This window comes from Anomalospiza imberbis, chromosome 4 (assembly GCF_031753505.1).
Source record: "Anomalospiza imberbis isolate Cuckoo-Finch-1a 21T00152 chromosome 4, ASM3175350v1, whole genome shotgun sequence".
Taxonomy (NCBI): domain Eukaryota; kingdom Metazoa; phylum Chordata; class Aves; order Passeriformes; family Viduidae; genus Anomalospiza; species Anomalospiza imberbis.
The window spans coordinates 20,589,949-20,610,625 of NC_089684.1; the positions used below are offsets into that span (position 1 = coordinate 20,589,949).

Sequence of the window (20,677 nt, forward strand, 5' to 3'; positions counted from 1 at the left end):
AATGCTCGCTGTAATTAAGAAATAATGATGGATTTCATTGTGTTTCATATTGATGTATCTTTTAGAGGCATTTTAACTGTTTTAGATTACTGTGGCTCTGAACTGGCTTTGATGGATCCTTTCTTTTTACTATGTGTGAGTGTATGGGGGTTAGATCTGTCCCAAGGCTAAAGAGTAACCTACTGCAGCAACACTAATATAATGTCAATTAAAAATATTCCATTTCTGTGCTTGCAAGTGAAATTTAGTGCTTCCACAATTAGGTGGGTAAAGTTGATGGTCTTAGTGCTGTATGTAGGGCTGCTCATGCAAAAAGTGGAAAGACAGAGTAGGGGGTGGGAGCTGAAATTTTCTTAGTGCAGTGGAGCATTATTCTTTTTCAAGAGTAAAAACCTATTTTCTGCTTTAGAAAGTGATAGTCAGCATACCAAAAAGTGTCTATTGAAAATGGCATCCTAGCCTCTATTCTTTCATCTGATTGTATAGGTAATATTTTGAGACTGGAATCTTTCCTGTGCTTTTAGGCAGTTTGAACAGTTAGAAGTTTGGAGAAACTAAAACAGATAAAGAAGCTGTTACCAGATTCTTCTATACCACTTAAAAATCATTCCATTTGGTGAAGTGATTTGCAGACCCTCTATTGTGTTTTTCATTTTGTGGCAGAGTGTTATTTTGTTATGAGTGCTTCAAGTGTGTGTAATATCTCTGCCTCAAAGAAGTGTCTCTGGGTAGTGCAGTTTGATGGACAGCTGTGTTACGTGTAGGTGTGTTTATCTTTATGTATGTATGCATGAGTGTATGGATGTATGTAAGTATGTGTGTACACAGGCACATTAAATATTTTAATAGCACAACCTGTAGGTATCAGTCCAAACCGCAGAGTTGAAGTCTGGATTTCTGTAAAGCCTCACGAGTGTAAAAAAATCTGGAATATAGTTCAATTCATTATAAAGGTAAAAGTTGGCTTCAGAGTTCAAACCTGAGCTTCCAGAAAGTTCAGGGAATATTCAGATCCAAGGTGCTGGTTAGAATCCATCTCTGGATTAAAATAAAATCCCCAGCCTTTAAAATAATGCTTTATTCATGTGTTATTGTTGGGTTTTTTTTTGTTCATCATCTTTATTTCCCTAGACAACATCTTTCCATTTAGCTGATATCTCAAAATGACCATTTGTGAGAATGTTGTCATTCTTGTCTTAGACCAATTCCAAAATTAATACATTCAGTTTTCAATGCTTGTTACAAAATTATCTTGCAAATAGAGTTCTATAGGTCTTTCCATTGCAATTTTAAATAAGCAAGGCTTTTCTGGGTGAAGCAGTAAAAGAATGCATTCCCACTATCCTTCATGACACCATGTATGTTCACAAATAAAGAAGCTCTGAAATGATGCCGTGGATAGCTCTATAAAACTGATGGCCCAGTTATAATTAGGCAGTCCTGCTTGAATTGTGCAATTTAAACCAAGCTCTTCTGAATTGCTTTGTAGCTAAATCAGAGAGTCACACAGCACAGTATCTAGCTCAGAGTTGAAAATGGAACAGAATTAAACATCTGTCATAAATATGGAATGTAAATGGCAGTGTGTAAAATGAACTAGAAAGCTGCTTGTTTTCTTCTCTTTTGCTGAAGTCTAATGTGAATTCATATTTGGCTTTCCTGACATGGATTTTCAGCCCTGTGTGTCATCTTCCCATTGAAAGTTCCCAGAAGATACCCAAGTTCTTAACATGATTCTTACTAATTGTACATTTAAGTCACTCATTAAAAAAAAAAAAAAAAAAAAAAAAAAAAAAACAATCCTGCTGGAGCTGACTAGCAATCATTCATGCTCTTTTATCTTCCTGCAGAACTTACAGGGCTGTTCAATGCATAATGACCCTAACTGCTGGATAATGTCTGTAATATTATGTAATTTTCCTGTGTAGGGTGAACCAGGCCTTCCTGGGCTTCCTGGACTCCCTGGAATAAAGGTAAATACTGTAGTACCGGTTGTACTGGGTGGGAATACCTCAAAGAGGGGGGAATGCAAGAATATGGCTCAGATGGACTTGCTGTATTGTCTTACATCTTTTTCTGTTTCTGAGATATTGAACTGTGGTTTTTTTCAGAAAGTTTTCACATGGAAAATCTGTTAAGTGTCTGTGAGTAGGCAAACACTATGTCTTACATTAAAATGTGAAGCAGAATATTCTAGTTTTTTCTTTTAAAAATCTAAAATAGTAGAGGTTTTTATATTTTTTTCTTTAATGGAAAAGTCTTGTCATCAAAGTTATAGTTGTTTCCACTTTGTGTAGTTTCCAGTAGAAATATTCTACTGAATTAACCAAGCCTCTAGCCAGAGAACTGCATTAATTATATGCAGGCAGTGGTGACCTGCTCTGTTGACAGAAATACTCTGTGCTCCATTACACAGCAGTGATTTCCACTGACAAGTAAAATATTTTAATAATATTCTATTCAGTGTTAGCTACAGTCCCTGACATGATACTTGGTTTAGTCCCCGACTTCCAGTTTGTCTGGAATCTTTAGGTAAGTTGATACAAAAAACACATACTTGGTTTAGTTCTAGCATAAGTGCTTGCATTAGGATCTGCAGACACTTGCACAGTTTGAGCTGTAACTGTAATTCTGCACAGAGGGAGCAGATTCACATATGCTGAGTGAGTGCAGATAAGAATGGCCAGTTCTCCTTTGTGTCAAAGACTGTCCTTTCAGAAAACAAAATCTCTTTGGAACTTTTACTTTGTATTCCAGCATGGCCCTGTGTATGTCTCAAGGAGAAAGTTTATAGGATGTCCCTCAAAACAAGGAGGATAAGTCAGAGACCAGATTCTTCTCCATTGTGGTAGGATTCAGGATTTATCTCATGGAGTATAATATTTGCAGTGATTTTCTCAAGGGACCTGTGAATTGCCACAGTATTGAAGCATAATGTCCCTTCTGTATTACTAGTGAATTATGGGGGAAAATTGAATGTGCATATTAGATTTTGTGTGTTGTAACAGCTTAAAATGTAGTTCCTTTGGAGGTTGTTCATTTTCTGCAAGAATAAACTCTATGCTGAGTGGTGAAGATCATGCAGGAGAAGTCTTGTGTGATTAAGCTATTTTTATTAGGGTCTTTGGCAGCAATCCCTATTCTGTTTACTTTAACAGCGAGCAAAGAGGTAGCTCAGTTGGAGGTCAGTGGGGCACTTGCCTGAGGCACTCATCCCAGGGACACCTGCCAAAAGCAACTGGAGACATGGCTGGTCTTTGGGGTTCCCATGTTCGTGCAGACCACATGTCCACTCATATAACCAGTAAATAAAAAAGTCTACATTTGAGTGGCTGCTCTGGGAAAATAAGAATGGCTCAGAAGCACAGCTTCCAGAATCACCTGAAAGACAAAATGTGAAGTGAAAAACAAATGAAGTGTGGGAGTTTTGCCTAGTGAAAATTTGTTTCCAAATTCAGTGGATACAGTGGAAAAAACAGTGCAGTTTCCTGCAGAGCAAAATGGAATAATTTAGTCAAATATTAATCATTTAGGAAAATACTTTCTTCTGTTTAAAATCCAGCCCAGAGGGAGACTGGTGGTGTTTCAGTGAAGAAATTTCATCTAGTGCAATTCTGTATTCTGCGACCTGGATGGTGACAAGGAAGCAGAATGTGCACAGGACAGAGCAAAGCATATCTGGTCACATCAGACTTGCAGGATGGTTGCTGTTCGTTTCAAGGCATTTGTAATCTCTGTTTTTTTAAGCAGTCTGTAGTAAAAAAACCTAGATTCTTCTCAGTCACTGAGATTATGTCTGTGGCATAAGAAGTGGTAGCAGAAACCAGAAAATGGCTGGAGTTAGGAATATGGGCATTCATCAGCAAAGGTAAAGTAGTAGTTTCCCCCCTTTTCTCACCCTCCCTTTTAGCAAAGATTTATGTACTACCATGGTAAGATCATCACACCGATTTCCAAAAACAATATCATTGTTATCTCATGGAGAAACAAATTTCCAGTGATCTGGTGTTGATCAAAAGCTACTTCGAAATAGCAGAGACAGGATGAGAAACTTGAGCGTGGAGGAAACTCAGTTGTCTGGACTTGGAATCAGTTGGTACTGTAATCTTGTACAAAACCAAGAGGAATTTTACTTGGACCAGTGACTTCATTTTTCTTTTTCTTTTTTTTTTTTTTCCTTTTCTTCCTTCCAGAGTGATCCTTGTTGTTTGCTACAATTTTTTCTGGTATTTTGGGTTCTGTTCCCATGTGGACTTTATAAAACTCTCCAAGATACATCTTTGCTATTCTATCTTAACAGTGATGTGCAGTAGTGGTATAGCATCAAAGACCTAGCAGAAACCTCCCACAGTGTCATTGATTGCAACATCTAAGAACTTGTTTCAAAATTTAAGTTTCCATAAGGAATTTTTTTCCTAACAAACAGATTATACCATTCTCATGCATTTACATTCCAGCCCAGTAGTTGTTGGCAGAGATTTTTCAGGCTTTTTCCAGACTTTGCAAGAGGTAAGGAAAAGATCAAGATACAGTTTTATTCTACACATGGAAAATTCCTGGATGTAGTTCTTAAATGTTAAATATTAAGTCTTGTTTCCTTAAATCTGTTAGTTGACCTTAAAATTGCTTCCTTGTGAATGTTTCTCTGCAGTGGCAGGCTGTATTATGAAATGTTTTAGATAACTGTGCACATGCACAGCACTCTTCACAAAAGCTAAATCAACCTGTACAAACACAAATGCTGTGCCAGGCAGTGGATCGTATCTCTCCAGCTACAGCTCTTTCTTCCCAAGGCTGAACAGCTTCCCAAGACATTCACTCCTCTGTGCTTCAACATACAGGAAGGGTTAATGAACACTAATCACTGAGAAACTTTCACCTTCTTATAATGCCATTTCAATCAATTAATCAATGTTCCTGGTAACTGTAAGGACTTGGCTGAATGTGATACTGCAGTCTGAATGAGTGGCAACATTGGACAGACTTGCAAGTATCATATCTGAATTCAGGGTATACAGCAAGGTCTTCTATTACTTACTTTTCTAGACCCATTCACTAGGCATGCACATGCAGATGTTTTGGGAGTTCTTCCACTTCCTTTTTGTTCTCTCCTCCTTTGTCAGTTGGTGCCATGGAGGAAACACAAGTGCAGTCAGTTATTTCCAAGACAGTGTAGAAGCTCTCTGTGACATACTGGAGAAACATTTCTCAAGCACCTGTTGCTGTTTAGGAATGGCTGGAAACTTAATGAGCCCTGAATGTGTTCCACCTAAACTCAGAATATTAACTCATCGCTCTACTATCCCCCAACTGATGCCAAACAGACACAGAAGCCTGTCTGTGAAACACAAACTTCATATATCTGTTTTTCCTCATGACTTTTGCAGGAAGGTACTTACAAAGCAGCACTTGCTTACTGTGATGGAAATCATGCATGCCCTCATTCACTGTAATGTCAGACTTCTCAAATCTGTTGCATTGCATTTTCTGGAATTTGGCCTTTACAGTCCTCAATTTCCTCCCTGCAGTGAGAAGCCTTAACAAAACACAAACCTCTTCTCAGTAACAGCACCTTTTGCAGGATCTAGATTTTCTGTGGTATTTCTGGCATTTGTCCCTCAGATTTTAAAACAAATACTGAACTGAAGCTTACGAGCACATACAAATTTTTATTTTATTGTATTCAAAAAAACTGAACCATTGTGTGGTTTGACATGAGAAGAGAAAGGCTGCTTAGCTCTTCTGCTTTTGGGAAGTATGGAAAGCTTTCTGTGTTTTGAAATTCAGTGGAAGTGGCTGATTCAATAGACTTGCCAGTTTGGAGTGTCTTGCATCTTTCTATACAATCACTTTGGATTGACTTCCTTGAGACTGTGTCTGAGCAAGGTTTCAGTAAAACCTGGATAAGGATATGGGAGTTTGAATCAATTTTATATCCTTTTATTTTTCTTTTTATGAAAGCAAAAATGGTTCTAATTTTTTCTGTACCTAAATTTCTTTTTTTTTTTCCTGTACTTACTCAGAGATCTTATACTCTAAAGACTAAAAGACTCTCTGCTCCACAGAACGTATTTTTTAGGGTCTAAGGGGCTTGATACTACTTTCACCCAATTAGTTCTATTAGAAAAGAGAAATTTCATAGGAAATGAGAGAGACTTTTCCAGCTGGATGCATGGAAGTTAGTCTCCTATTTAAACTCTTGTAGAAAAGAGAGCAACTGTTGTTGAAGCTTATGTGTTTAAGTGCTGCTCTTACCATTTGGCAGCAAAATGAAAGGAAATCTGAAGTGAATGGTAGTTCTGAGCATTTCAGTTTGGAGTCAATGCCATTTGCTGCCTATAGGAAAGTTTGGTAAATTCCCCTCTTCTCCCAGGAGTTCTTAGGAAGGCTGTTCTTTTTCTGATTTTCCTAATGCATTTTTCCTTTTCTGTATTTCCACTCTTCTTGTTGTTTTTATTCCTTGATGGCATTAACAGTAAACCTGTGGGGTCTCTCTGTCTCTCTCTTCCCCTCTCTGCAGGTTCTGGGTGTAAATGGGAACTGATCTAAAAATAGGACTTAGTACCCACCTTTGGTGGGCTGGGTGTCAGAAGTGTCTCTGTGCATTGGTAGGTAAAACACATTACACGACTGTGCAATGTGTTTTGAGTATTTGCTTTCCATAATGGAAGTAGATATACAAACATATATCTGTATATTACACATCTAGTTTTGTTCATTGATTCCTAGTTGTCTGCTTTCCATATATTATGGCAGTAACCAGTAGCATAGGGTAGACATGTAATTTCCAAGAACTGATTTTGAGAATCAAGGCCAGAAAATGAAATCATCATTTACATTGGATGGTATGCATGTGTCAGGGCTGCTTACTTGGGTGTAAGATCTAGATTAATTCTTCAAGTTCTTATTGATCTCTCACAAACAATATCCTCCAAATCTCTGATTTTCAGTCCTCAAAAAAACTAACCCATAAGGAACTGAAACACAGACTATTGTATCCTCTAAAGCTGTTAATAATTGGAAGATTGAGTTTATAAGAACTACTTCACAGCATATGTTTTATAGAATATCTTAATTTTTTGTTGTACAAAAAAAGTGAAAATAAAAAATTTTGAAAACAGTTTAATGTCAGAATCCAACACCCAACTGTATTCAGAAATCAAGTATTTTGTCATCCACAAAGAAGACGTGACATCAGTCATCTGAAATTATTTCTCAAATACAAATTTTTATAATGTCAGAAATGAGGGCATGCAATAAAGCTCCTTAGCTTTCAGAAGAGCAACAAAATTCCTTAGATTTTTCATGTAAGTCTTTTTTAACAGAAACAATTTGGGGCCAAACTCTTCATCATTTAGCAGTTTGGTCATAGAAAAGAATTAAAAATTAGGTGCTCGTTACAACAAGTGTTTTTATTCTATCCTCAAAAATAGTTACCATGCTGACTTGGATTATAATTAGCCTTAAAGTAAGAAGTCCCTTATATGATTAATGGATGCAGAATTAATCAGAATTATTACTGGTTCTGATAGCACTCTCCCAAAGCAACATTCTTTCTAGGGAGACAGAACTTAAAAGCAAGAAGAAAATTAGGCTGTCTAAAAAGCAATATATGTCATACAAAGTGAGGCTTGTTGTGAAACCTCAGGGTTTCAGCCAGGTTGTTTAGCCAGGTTTTACTTCCCTAACTCCAAATGAATCATAAAGTCTAAATACGCTTTTGGAAATTCTAAACTACAATTGTTTTTCTAAGTTTAGAGAACGATTAGGGAGTAAAGATATTGTTTCAAATGTGATGAGTGAGCCAGACAACCTGTTTTAACTGGCAGTTTCTGGAGCTGATTCTAAAGTGATATGAAAAGCCTTAAGAAAGACCTTATGAAATGAGGTTAAGGTTACTTTTTTTTATCAGATTTCCTTGTACCTTGTTCATTTCCTTCTTAGGAGCTGAATACTGTAGGCATCCTGAGAGGAAAATTCCCATGGACGTCAGGCTATATATATATAAGTCCCCCTAATGCCCTTCACAGTGACAAAGTATTCTCTGACTTGTGTAGTCTAAGGCCAGCTGGGTTTCTGAGAAATTGCTTCACTGGAGCTAAGTGCTGCAGACAGAGGGAGGGCATGAGCAAGTGCAGCTCCATAGACCACCATGGATTGCTCTGTTTACAGGATCCTGAGAATTTGGCCCTCACTCCTCTCCAGAGTGGAGGAGTTGCAGTGTTTTGGTTACATCACAAAACAAAGTCTTTTAGGAGAGCAGATAGCAACTTAAGGAAAATCAACACAGGTACCCATGAACCAAATCCAGTTTATTACAGCTTCATAGCTGTTCTTCAAATTGTCTTGCATCTGGGTTTGGGGTCTTTTTTGATAGCTCTTCTATATATCCCCACCTTTGCGGGATTCTTTTGGTAGTGTTAGGCAAGGAAAGAGCATCATACTGTTTTTGTTTTAAATATGTCATAAATATGCCAGGGTAAAACTGAAGACAATCACTGGTCGCTTGATGTTATTAAAATGAGGATCCTTCCACATCAGTCCTCATCAGTAAGGAACTTTGGGCTCTCCCAAATTCTCTTACTCTTGAAGAATTTGCATGCTGGCCCATGCTGGACAGGAATTTTGGAGGTCCACTAGACTTGCAGACAGGAGTTTGGACTCTCTAAGCCTGTCCAAAGCTGTGTGTTCAAACATGGTTGTGGTTTTCCTCCAGCCCACACCACTAGGTTTTCTATTAATGGAAAAGGTGGGGTGCATCCCCCTTTTTGGAGTTCTCCACAGAAATTCAGGATGCTTTGGTGTGGTTTGCCAGCTCAGAGGTGTGCACGCAGGAGTCTTGGCCTTGGTACGTTTGGATTTCCAAGAGAATGCCAGGAAAAGGGGTTTGTGTGTCCGGCCTTGTGGCAGACCTGCTAGTTAGCCCAGGAGGCACAGAACTTCCATGGTCTTGGCAGCGGGGCCAACATTGGACAAAGTCTTTCAGGACCAGTGAACAATGTAATAAAGGTCAGACTTAGACATTTAAATTTCTCTAGCTAATTCTAGTGCATAGCACTAGATAAGAATAAGGCTTGAAATTACATTCTCCTTTCAAATTCATGGTCTAGGGATTGGTTTAGTCACATTTTTAGTAGCATAAAGAAAATACTGTAATAATCTGATGTAGCTGGAAAATAGGTAACCATGGCACTTACAAGTAGGATGGTAATTTCAGAAATGGAAGAGAATTTATTTCATTGTTATAGGAAAGTTGTGATTTGGATGTCTTCCTGCAGCACAGGTTTCTTTTTTAGGAATTCATTGATTTGGATGTGAAAATGTGTTGTATAGTCATTAGAAGAGTGATTAAAAGAGGAAGAAACTTCTGTGGGAAAACAGTGTACCCAATAACTGCTGTTCTCTGCTGATTGCTTGCATCAGCATTAAGCTTTGTATTTCAGGCAGTGGGAGAGGACTAGGTGTGTCTGTGAGAATAAAGTTTGAAATAATGATGGTGATGTGTGTCCCAGCTGTGCAGTAGAGGCTAATTTTGACCAAATACGGTTTTAGAACTACACTGTTAATAAACATTTGCCAAATTAATGATGTTTAAAACAGAAACCAGCAGTGAAAATGTTGTTTCAACTGCTGTACCTTTTTTAAGAAAAAAATCCAAGTTTTAGGCAATCATGGGTTCTGTAAAACTTAAAGCTGACAGTGAGAGTGAACTAAAGTGGTTCTTATGGTGAATCTCTAGTATCAAAGCTAGCCTCTGCTTCAGCCCATGAAAGCTTTGATCATTATGAAAACCAGTTTTAATTATGTCTAGAAAATAACCCTCATAAAAATCTGACTATCCTCTGAAGTAAATAACAAGGTGAGATTCTTAATATTAAATTCTTATTGTGCTCACATTGCACCAGGTTAATGGCATTTTAGGGCCCTTTTCTGCTTCAGACTGTTACAAGAGGTGAAAAATGAGCATTAACAATGTTTGTGAATGGTAGTATATAATTTCTTATCTGACCCTCTAGTATTTCCACAGTCAGCAAATACTTGATAATGAAAATGAGCATGCATGGGGGTAGTCTCTTAAAATATTAACACATAAAGGCACTAAAAATAATTCTTAATATCATAAAACATCACTTCTGTAGAATGGAAGAAATTCACCAGCTTGTTATTTTTTATTTTGTTTTAAACCAAGTTTCCTGTCTTGTGATTAATACAAATTGCTCCAAGTCTAACAGTGGATGTAGTTTGAATGCTGAAATATACCTTGTTGACATATTCTGCAATGTGGTGGTTTCTAAGCAGTGATTTCATCACTACACCAAAGTGTTAAACTAAAAACTAAAATGTGACAGAGTCATCATTTGCTGATGGCTTTCTACACAGCTGCCAAACAGTACTTCAGATTACAGTATTGCAGATTTTGTGTTCCCTGTCCCAGCTTTAGCAGGCAAAGAAGATTGTTGTACATTTCAACTGGATAAAACCTTGATTTTATTGCAAGAAGTTGTAGTGAGATGTTTGGAAAAATATTATAAGTCTTGGTGACTCTGATCCCTTGCATTCCTCTCAGCCTTTCATGGTAGCTAGAACAAATTCTGAGTTCATTTAAGGAAGAGACTTATAAACAGGGGGTGCTTCAGTGAACATCAGAGCTGCAATGTTGTCAAACCATAGTGCCCTCCCAAGCAAGCCTTTATCCTAGCTTTCCTGCTGCTGTGTGCCAGCTAAATCAAATATGTCATATATTTACAAAAAAAGCTGAAGCCCTTAATTCTTGATTTTCTAACCTCATTCTTGTACAGCTCTGGAATCTTTTTTATGTTATGGACTAATCATAAAGGTCTTTCCCTTGCCTTTGCATAATCGGGACACCAGCACCAGCATGCCTTACTGAGAGGAAACTGTTTTCTTTACATTTCACACATCACTGGCAGTGCCAATTTCGATCGATTCCTTTTTTGTTTGGTTGGTTTTTTACTATCTGAGTGGCATAAAAGATAGCATAAAGCAGGAAGTCATCAATACTGTGTCAGGATGCAGAAATATACCAAGTGAATATTTTACTTAATGCCTTATGCCATGGTTACACTCAGAAGATATCAAATATTAGAGGAGACATGGCTTAGTTTCAAACAGTTCAAACATATTGTCTTTTTACTTAGAAGCTTAGTTCAGATGGCAAATCAGATATGTTTTTTAATCTACTTATCCTCTCTAGCACTGGATAGAGGGAGAATTGCATGTTTTTCTTTATGTAGCCAGGTTTTAACTGCTGCAGTTTGTTTCATGTGTGATAAGAATGCACTGTTGGATCGCGTTCAGCTTGGCATCCACCGTAACTGCTGCATCTTTCCCAGCAGAGCTGCTGCTCACCCAGTCAGTTCCTGCTCTCTGCTGACGCACCACTTTGTCCACTCCACATTTCAAAGCATTTTAAAGCTCTATGCCATATAAGACCTGTATTCTACTTATGCTAATTAGACCGCCAGCTTATACCATTATCAGTTCCACTAGCTTTTGCAAAGCATCTTTTTCTTCTCTCTTTTGACATTTTGGGGGAAGGTGGGGCTACTTCTTGGACTTTGGCCAGAATTTTTCTTGTAGTATGCAACTGGTATAGTCCTGAGCAAAGAGAAAAATTTGACTCAAAAACTGCATCAACCTTTGAGTGACACTTCTAATCCTTACCACTGAAAAGAATCATGTAGTCACTGCATATTTTTTCTGCCTGAAGTCATAATAAGCTGGCCAAAAAATTAGCCCAGGCGAATTTAGTATTAAAACAGCATGGGACTGTTGAGTACCCTCTCATTATAAAATAAATGGTTGAAGCAGCATTATTCTTCATTTACTGAAATTAAAGTGCTTCCATCTGCAGTGACAACCTTATGTTACTCTTGCTGGTGTGTACTAATATAAAGACTTACATGAACTCTAAGGTTTTTTTTCTTACGAGAGCAAAATGAAAACCCCACTTGCTTCTCTGTGACATGTTTGTCTCAGTTTATTTCTTTACCATATTTTGAATCACAGCCAGCTGGAACTTCATGTGAGAAAGCTCATTATTTACTTGTATTTTTTTATAAGCTAAATGGAGGTCTCTGGGAGCTTGCTGTCATCCTTGATATAACCACAGGGACGATTTCTTTGGCTTTGAACTGTTAATGATGGATTGCTGATGAGAGCACAGATGAATGTGCAAGAATACTTACAAATTTGCTCACCATGTGCAGCATACCTGTATTTCTAAGGAGGGGAAAAGATGAAGAGAGATATTATTAAACTGCTCATATGTACTGTCTCTCTATATTGTCAATAATGATATCATTACAGGATTATGATCTATCAGTCTTTTAGCTATTTCAAGAGGTATTTAATGGGTAATTTTTTGTCATTAAGTTCAGGGATATTGCAAAAAGATTAATTAAATAAATATTAATTGGGTTACATAACTGATTTTAAAATTTGCAATGGCTTGTAGATATATCTTCTTGGTTCAAATACATCTGAAAAAAACCACAAGATACAATAGCAGGAAGGCTTATTCGGTAGAGTTTGTGAATGAAGGCATATGACTTGTTAATCTTGCATTGTCTCTCTTCAGGTAATAAAATATGGCCTTACTCTTCTGCTCAGTGCTGCTTCTGCTGCAACTCTGCTTGATTCTTGCTATTCATCTGTCCTCTTTGTACAATTGAATGGGAAGGAAGGGGTCAGAACAGAGGGGGAATGAGGAGAGCTTGGGCTTATTCCCAGCTGTCCACAGCCCAAAAAATTGTCTGGGTGCAGGGAACTGAAGTGTTTTGCTGTCAGAATGAGGAAGGAAAGTACCATGGTACTGCAGGTCTCTGACTTGAAAGGGGACGCAACACATCACAACAGTACCATCTCCATTTGTCACTGCTTTGTCACACAGCATTCCTGCCCATCTATTCACATGCTGCAGTAGGAAAGCACCTCAAAACACATCAATTAAATGAACTGTTGCTTTTTAAATTTAGGAGCACTCAGATCTCTCCTTCTGCCTTCAGACTTGCTTGGATAATAGTTTGATGTGTTACGTTCCAGACCAGGTTGCATATTAACCATCCTTTAACCTCATTAACCCCATATTTGACACCTTCTGCTTCATCTGCTGTGTAGTGGCTTGCTACAGGAATTTATGCTGGTGAAAGTAATCAATGACAAAAAGTACTTCTGTATAACTGTTGCATCACAGCTGGAGAGCTGTAAGCAGTACAGGGGAAAATACCACCCAAAATAACCTTGTGTTATTATAAATGTATACTGCTAAATAAGTAACCCTCTCATATTGTATTTTTGAAGGGTGAACCAGGTTTCATTGGTCCACAAGGAGAACCTGGGTTGCCAGGGCTACCAGGAACAAAGGTAAGGGTAATGGGCCAATGCTCTGGTGTGAAGCCCCTTGAGCTGATGTTAAATTCAACTTTCCTCAGCAAGTAGCAGAGACTGAGGCTACTGTTGGAGAAAATGTGAAAAGTCATGGACCAGTGCTGTGAGATAGATGTATAGATATTCGTGTTGGTGCCCTCAAAAAATGTGAAGGCAGATGTAACAACATAATTTTAATTAATAAGTCATCTTTTTTTATGTGAGGATCCCCAAATTTAGTTGTTCAAGAGGCAGAATAAGCATGATTGAAGAAACTATATTTTCATAAGTGTGGGGTTTTTTTAGGAAAATGGCTTGAAAGTGTGTGCAGAAAGTAGAACTTTGATATTACACACCAGATTCTGAAAATACAGGAAGACTAAACCACTGTTTCTGTTGTTGGCTTTGTTTATTTGATCCTGCTGAGTTAGTGGTGTGCTAAGGGCTGCCCAGTATTTTGTGATATATGTGTGTCTGTTGCAATAGGGTGACAGAGGAGAGGCAGGCCCTGTTGGGAAGGGTGAGCGAGGTGAACCTGGAATCCCTGGACCAAAGGTCAGTCTGATTTTTACATTGGAAATGTATTGTAAGTTTTACACCTATGAACACATCTTTGCCTGCTGAAAAGTAGAACAAAAGTTGGTGAGTGAACTTTTAAATGAAAATGCGGTCAAATGCTCTACTTCAGTCCAGAAGACAACGGCAGTTTTGTGTTCACAGCTGTGAAACTGCAGTCTGAATGGACTTTTATTTGGTTTACAAAGTAAAGACACTACCTACGTACACTGTCATGGAATTGGCCTAATTCATTCCAGCTGAAGTACTGACCTCCAGGTCCCTAACTTTCAGCACTGAAGTTTGAACTCTTTGACCACTGTAGCAATTGAATGCAGAGAAAATCCATTTTGCATGCTGAATTCTAACTCTGTAAGAAAGAGATCAGTCTAACTACTTTTATCATTGTCTTAATATTTCCCCTGGTGTTGACACTGTCAGTTTTTACTTTCCTAATGCATTTTGAAAACAATAAGGTTACTTTTATGCTCCTTGGCCAGTTAGTTTGTATTCACCTAACTGTTGGGAGAAGAAGTTGTGGTAACACTATATTTAATCTCCTTCTGTTAGAATATTTAGCTATCTTCTCTATCTCTTGGCTATCTTTTCTCAGGAGCAATGGAATGACATAGTTCGTTCCTGAAAACCAGTGATAATGATGCCTATCTTTACTAATGCCAATTACTCCTTTTCCTTTGGAAGGGTGGAATCTGTGACCATTGCACTCTGGTGTTAAAGAATATATTGATCTGGGTGCTATTAAAATAAATGCCTTTAAAAATTCATTATCTTGGTAATATCAATATAAAGTATTTCTGCTGTTCCAAACTCTAGTTAGTCGTTACTAATTTCTTTTTCTCTGCACTCCCATTTCTCTACCATTTTTCTCCTATCTTCCTGCAAACAGGGGAAAACAGGTGAACCTGGATCTAGAGGCCCCAAAGGGTCAAAGGTTAGTAGTAAAGAAACTGTCTTTAGGGGACTAATTAACATGATGATTTTTAGGATCAATTATTTGTAACATTTCTCTTTAAAAGAACCTGTAACAATCTGCAGTGTTCTTTATAAGTGAAACCTTATGAACTTCAATTTTAGCCAAAAAAATTAGTCAAGTCACATGGGTTTGGAACACTGTGATTCTAATCTTTTTTTCTGTTATGACATCCATTCCACTCTGCTGTTGTTTTCCTCATGCAACTTGGTTTCTCTCTGTGTCACTGATGTGTGTTAGTCCTCCCACATGCCAAAACCCAATGCCTGACTGTGGTGTTATTGGGTTTGCAATAATTTTATGGATCCAAACTCTGGTGAGCTAGGAATCAGAGGTATTCCAAGTACTGCAGGCTGAGATATGATGGTCAGAAGTCCTACAAAGGCAGGAGTTGTTGATTGTGTTGCTGTTTTACCTGCTTTAAAAAGATGACTTTGATTATATCTTTCCATCCATTTATCTTTCTACAGATATAGTTGGTTCACATATATGGAGAGATAAAATGTATGGTTTTTCTATTACTTTATCTGCTGTGCAAATACTGTTCCCACTGGATTCCTTCATGTTATATGAGGGATGAAAATGTACTTGTGTAGGTGGTTATTGACAGATCTACTGTCATAATAAGGGTGACAGGCCAATGTAGGCTGGTGTGATACTGTTTGCAGTACTTGTAAGGTCCTTGAAGAGTGGCCTTAAGTGCTTAAAGATGTGATTAAACAAGTGCCATTTAACCTCATTCATTCCCACCAGAAAGAAGCATTGGAAGGCAAGAGAACTGATGAGGGAATTAAAGTATCAGTGTGAGAGCAGAAAAGTAAATCAGCCTTTTATTTGACTACAGTACCTGGGCACTTCCCACATGCACCAAAATTATAAAGATATCCCCTTTAATTCCGTTTTTATCAAAAAAGGATATACGATTTTCATTTTACCAGCATACCTGTAATGAAAATCTGGCCCACAGGAGTCAATCTAGTGGCAGGAAACTTCATTTTTTAGCAGTTCCAATGTTCACTAGCTTCTGCCAAAGCAGAACTGAAAGGAAAGGCAGATGGCACAACCTTGATTATGCCCTGCCACTAGCCTGCTCTCCATATGCCTTCATTAGCTCTATTAAAGTCTTCTGGTTTCTATTACCAGAAAGTTTTCTGTTCTGTTACCACTGGTGAATTAATCATTCTTCTCCTGACTTTTACCAAAGTTCTATAGAGGTCAACAGGAGCAAAATTTGCAGTTCTTACCCATATTAATTATGAGTAACATTAAAATTAAAATATAAGACCTTGCTATGAAAGTGACTGTGAAATGAATTGTGGATGCTGGGATATGAATGCATACATGTTTGAAATTCCCTCCATCATTTGAAGCATATTACTAATATCCAGGAATAAAAAGCTGTGTTTTAAGCTGGTAATGATCTGAAGCCTGTCACAGACAGGGCATCAAGAAATTCTAGATCTGATAGTACAATTGTGTTTGTAGGGGAGTCAGTGACTCAGACCAGGGAAGTTCAGAAGGTTAGTGGAGGCATGATCACAGAAAGAAAAGGTTATATATTTTGAAACACACATTTGAAGACCTTTTTGACTGGTTTCAGACTGAGTAATTTCATTTCTCTAGTATTCTCTTCAAGCTTTTGATAGTAGTGTCATTAAGAATAGGGTTGTTGCACAAATTGCTGAATTGGTAATCTGCCCATTCTGTTGGCTCTTTGCCATTTTTTTTATTGCAAACCTATACAATAATCTAATATTCACACAGAACCAAATGCATCATTGTCCATTCTACCAGTACACAGATTTTGAAGGACTTTTTTCTTTTCGTTAAATAAGATTCACATTCTGTTTAGGATGAGTGGCCCTGTAAACCAGTTCATGTAAGAAAACATATTTAAAAGGGAAGAACTATGTGATATAGTCAAATGGCGTATCTGTTTTTTTCATGTATCATTTTTACATAGGGTGATACAGGTGAGAGAGGTGACACAGGATCTGCAGGTCCACGGGTAAGTCTACTTCTCATCTCAGCTCTTTCTTTTGTACCCTTAGATTCAGTCCATGTGAACTGAAATTGTAGCAGTAATTCTAGTTAGAACTCCGGGTGAAATTGGGCACTTGACACTGTTGGAACGTGGTTGCTAACTGGACATTAATATGACTGACACCACTTGCCACTATTTGAAGCAGTCTCCAATCCACACTCTGTGGGCAGGATGTTACAAACCAGGTGTTCTGACATTGTTCACTGCCAATACAGAACTGGAGTGTAGGAACATCCTTGAATGTCTTCCATCAGAGGTTTTATGTATTTCCTTTCCCACCGCAGCACAAGTCACTTTGTACTGACTTGCTTATTTATTAAAAAAAATGTTTTCCTTCAAATTCTGTGTTTTGTAGTAGTATATTGCAAGTGCAGTTAGAGTCTTTACACCACACAATCAAGTCAAAGCATGTATAAGTAGTTAAGAGTCTAAAATAGTCTTTTAGCAGTTGTCTCAAAATTGTAATGGAAAATGTATTACAGGGACCACCTGGACAGAAGGGTGATCAAGGTGCAACAGAGATAATTGATTATAATGGCAATATCCATGAAGCTCTGCAGGTATGCAAACCTAACAAGGCTGAATTGGCTTAGTCTGGTCTCAGGAAAAGTCATTTGACAACATTGTATTTCTCTTTTGCCTAGAGCTTGAAAACATTTTGTGTGCAAAATTGTTGAGCTTATTAATCAGGTACTGCTTTCTATATTTGGAAACCAGGTTTTCTGTGCTAGAAAAACTGTTTCTCTGATACAAATTAGCTGAGTGAATTAGTTTCATGTTCCCTGGAGACTACTGACATCACCTAATCAGGACAAAACTAATTCATTGTTGACTTTGGTGTTTAGTGCTGAATTAATGTAATAAACCACATACACAGGTTCAAGAGAAGTGTCTGCTTTTCAATTCATGTATTATAATATTGACATTTCTTTTTTTTCCCCTTGTTTTCCTCCTCCTCTTCCTGTAAAATGCAAAGAGCAGAATATTTGAGATTTGGAAACCATGTAACATGGTTCCATTAGCAAGCTGTGGATTCAATCAGCAACTTGAGTACATTAAGTGGACCAAGCACCAGTCTTCTCACTTATTCATTTCTGGAAAACCTATTTTGACTGGTGTGCAGAAAAGTGTGGAGGATTAAAGTGGGGTTACAAAAAGAATGAATGAGTGTTTGCATAAAAGCAAAGGACCAAGATGACATATGTCATTGCAGTCAAGGTGATTTACATTGCAGCATACTCAGATGCAAATTCTGTGCAGTATAACTCCACCAAAGTGAATGGCTTGCTTATGTGAAACTGAAGACTGGATTTGGCTCATTGTGCATCTGATCACTTTCTCACTGAAGCTGCTGAACTTTTCTCTTACATTTACGCAGTGGGAGTGGGTAAATGTCTGACCAGTCAGTCGGTTTCCAAGACGCTTTCAAAAAATAAAAAAAATCTCACTGCCTTTACTAAAATCTAAAAGCCTTGTATGTCACTAAGGCTGAGTCCGTTCTTTCATTGTGTCTGTGGGGAGGTCTGCGTAGACATGTTGTGAGGCTCTGCATTATGTTTGCCTCATTTGGTCTGCATGTAAGGGACTTCAGACACACAACTTTCAGTCATCTAAATGCCTGTCCAAGTTACGTGCCTAAAGTAGCCTGAAATTCATGTGGTGCATTACCAGACAGAGATTTAGCAGGGACTTTAGCCCCTGTATCTCCTATATTCTGTCTTTGTATTGTAACTCTGGCATCAGTGTTACTTTCAAGCTTCCTCAGAAAAGCTGCAGCATATAAAGAAGCCTTAAAAGTGGACTAAAGCCTTCTACAGTAGTTGAAACATTCTAGAAAGCCTTTATCCCATTGCAAATCGTTCCAAATGTCATCACCTTCTGATCCAGGGCAAAAAATAATTGATATTAATGGGAATGGCTGTGCAAGGAGGGTGTAAGTAAGATTATATAGGATCAGTCAAAAATATCCTTGCCAAATCCAGCTCAGTCCTTTCAGATGGCAAACACCCATTCCTAAGTCTCCTGGTGCCAAATTCTTAGGGGCTCTGAGATTTGCAGGTCTCTCACAAAAGCACATGAGAACTTCAGTGCTCAGCACTGAACTGTGAACTTGCACAGAATTTGGCCTGCAGATTTAAGAAGTTGACAAGAGTTTGCAAGATATGGACGGCTTGTCTCATGCTGGAATTCAGTAATAAATCATGAAGCAGTCTAGCAATTTAGTTACTTTGCCTTGTGCCTCCTATTCAATCTCATGTGCAATCTTAAAATTGTCATCGTGGTTTGAGCAAGACCCCTGCTGAGAGTATGTGGCTTTCACTTGGAGGATCAAATACAAAATTAATCTCTGTCAAAATTGCTCTTCAGACCTATTCTGCGGAATTTCCTAGGGCAAAAGTAGTAGTTTCAAAAGTTTAACCTTCGTAGGAACTACAGTGTTAGATATTAAAATAGCTGCCACTGTAAAGGGATCCGTTACTGTGAACATGTAAACAGTTCTTTGCAATGGTTATTTTAGGTTTTCATACCTAGATATGCTCATACCTGAACTTTTCAGTATTTTTAAAGTTCGGGATATATTTCCATTCATATGTTGAAATACAAAGAATATGAGTATATTAAAGCCATGTGTTGGAAAACAATTTTGTTCAGGTACTTTGTACTAAGTAGGTTCCAAATCTTTGCCTACAGTGTGTATTGTTGCACTGACATGCGGAGATTCTTTTATAGTTTAAAACAGAAGATCTGCAAACTTTTATTTGCACATTGGATAATAATTACAAAAGCAACATATTTCTTGTTCCATGTAGGTCAGTAAGTTCTTCACATGCAAAAGAAAAGCATGTGTGAGCTGCAATATATGGGGGTTTTACTCTGTTTAAAAATATAGACAAGCATTTAAATTACATTTTAATGCTTTTCCACTTGCTTTTAGATTCTTTGGCAAAAAAAACCCTGTGACAGGTCAAGATATTTTGCCTCCCTCCATGATGAAAATATCCTTTGTCTTTCCAAGAATTCAAAGTAGAATTGTAGTATACATATCCGGGTGGTAGACTGGCAGTTTTGGATTTAGAACTGCATTTTTATATGAAAATTAATGTTACAGCTCCAGTCTAGGAGTCGTATTCATTAGTTAAACATTGGTGCAAATCCTGCAGACATTACAAAACATAAGGCTAGTCTTTTGGTCGACTTCAGACACCAACCCATTATGTTTTCTTACCTTTTTGAAGTATTCTGCTTAGATTTTGCTTTTTAGTCGTTGTTTATTTGATCTCTTGCGTTGTGCAAAAGTACTGCCTTCATCTAATTCCCACAGAAACCAAGCAGCTAATACAAGACCAAGAGTTAAAAATAACAGGGGTTTTATTCATGTTTTTGAAGGCATGGTATCTCCCACATGCAGCGTAGGTTCCATGGAGATTATAACTGTAGCAAACAGAATTATTTATATCATTGTTTAATTCTGCTACTGACAACTCTTGTTAATACCTTCTGCCAACAGAGGATTGCCACCCTGACTGTCACGGTAATTCATTACTGTTGCATGACTTACTGTGTACCATAGAACTTCTTTGTGCTGCAGCATGTTCATAATTCTGCTAGCTCAGGGCATGTTTTCGTTGGATGTCACCCTGGTTCATCATAACATGTATTGACTTCTTTGCTTGGTGTTCCCATAGTAGAGGACCCAT

General features: G+C 37.8%; 1 protein-coding gene across 4 annotated transcripts in view; it reads left to right on the forward strand.

Moving 5' to 3' along the window:
- COL25A1 (collagen type XXV alpha 1 chain) overlaps window positions 1-20,677 on the forward strand; it is a 302,478-nt gene that overhangs the window by 246,595 nt on the left and 35,206 nt on the right. For all 4 annotated transcript variants that reach the window (XM_068187415.1, XM_068187412.1, XM_068187413.1 and 1 more), the window contains 7 exons: window positions 1,929-1,973; window positions 13,324-13,386; window positions 13,876-13,944; window positions 14,852-14,896; window positions 16,899-16,943; window positions 17,462-17,539; window positions 20,488-20,511. In XM_068187415.1, the coding sequence (XP_068043516.1) occupies window positions 1,929-1,973; window positions 13,324-13,386; window positions 13,876-13,944; window positions 14,852-14,896; window positions 16,899-16,943; window positions 17,462-17,539; window positions 20,488-20,511 (369 nt within the window). The remainder of the gene's footprint in view (window positions 1-1,928; window positions 1,974-13,323; window positions 13,387-13,875; window positions 13,945-14,851; window positions 14,897-16,898; window positions 16,944-17,461; window positions 17,540-20,487; window positions 20,512-20,677) is intronic.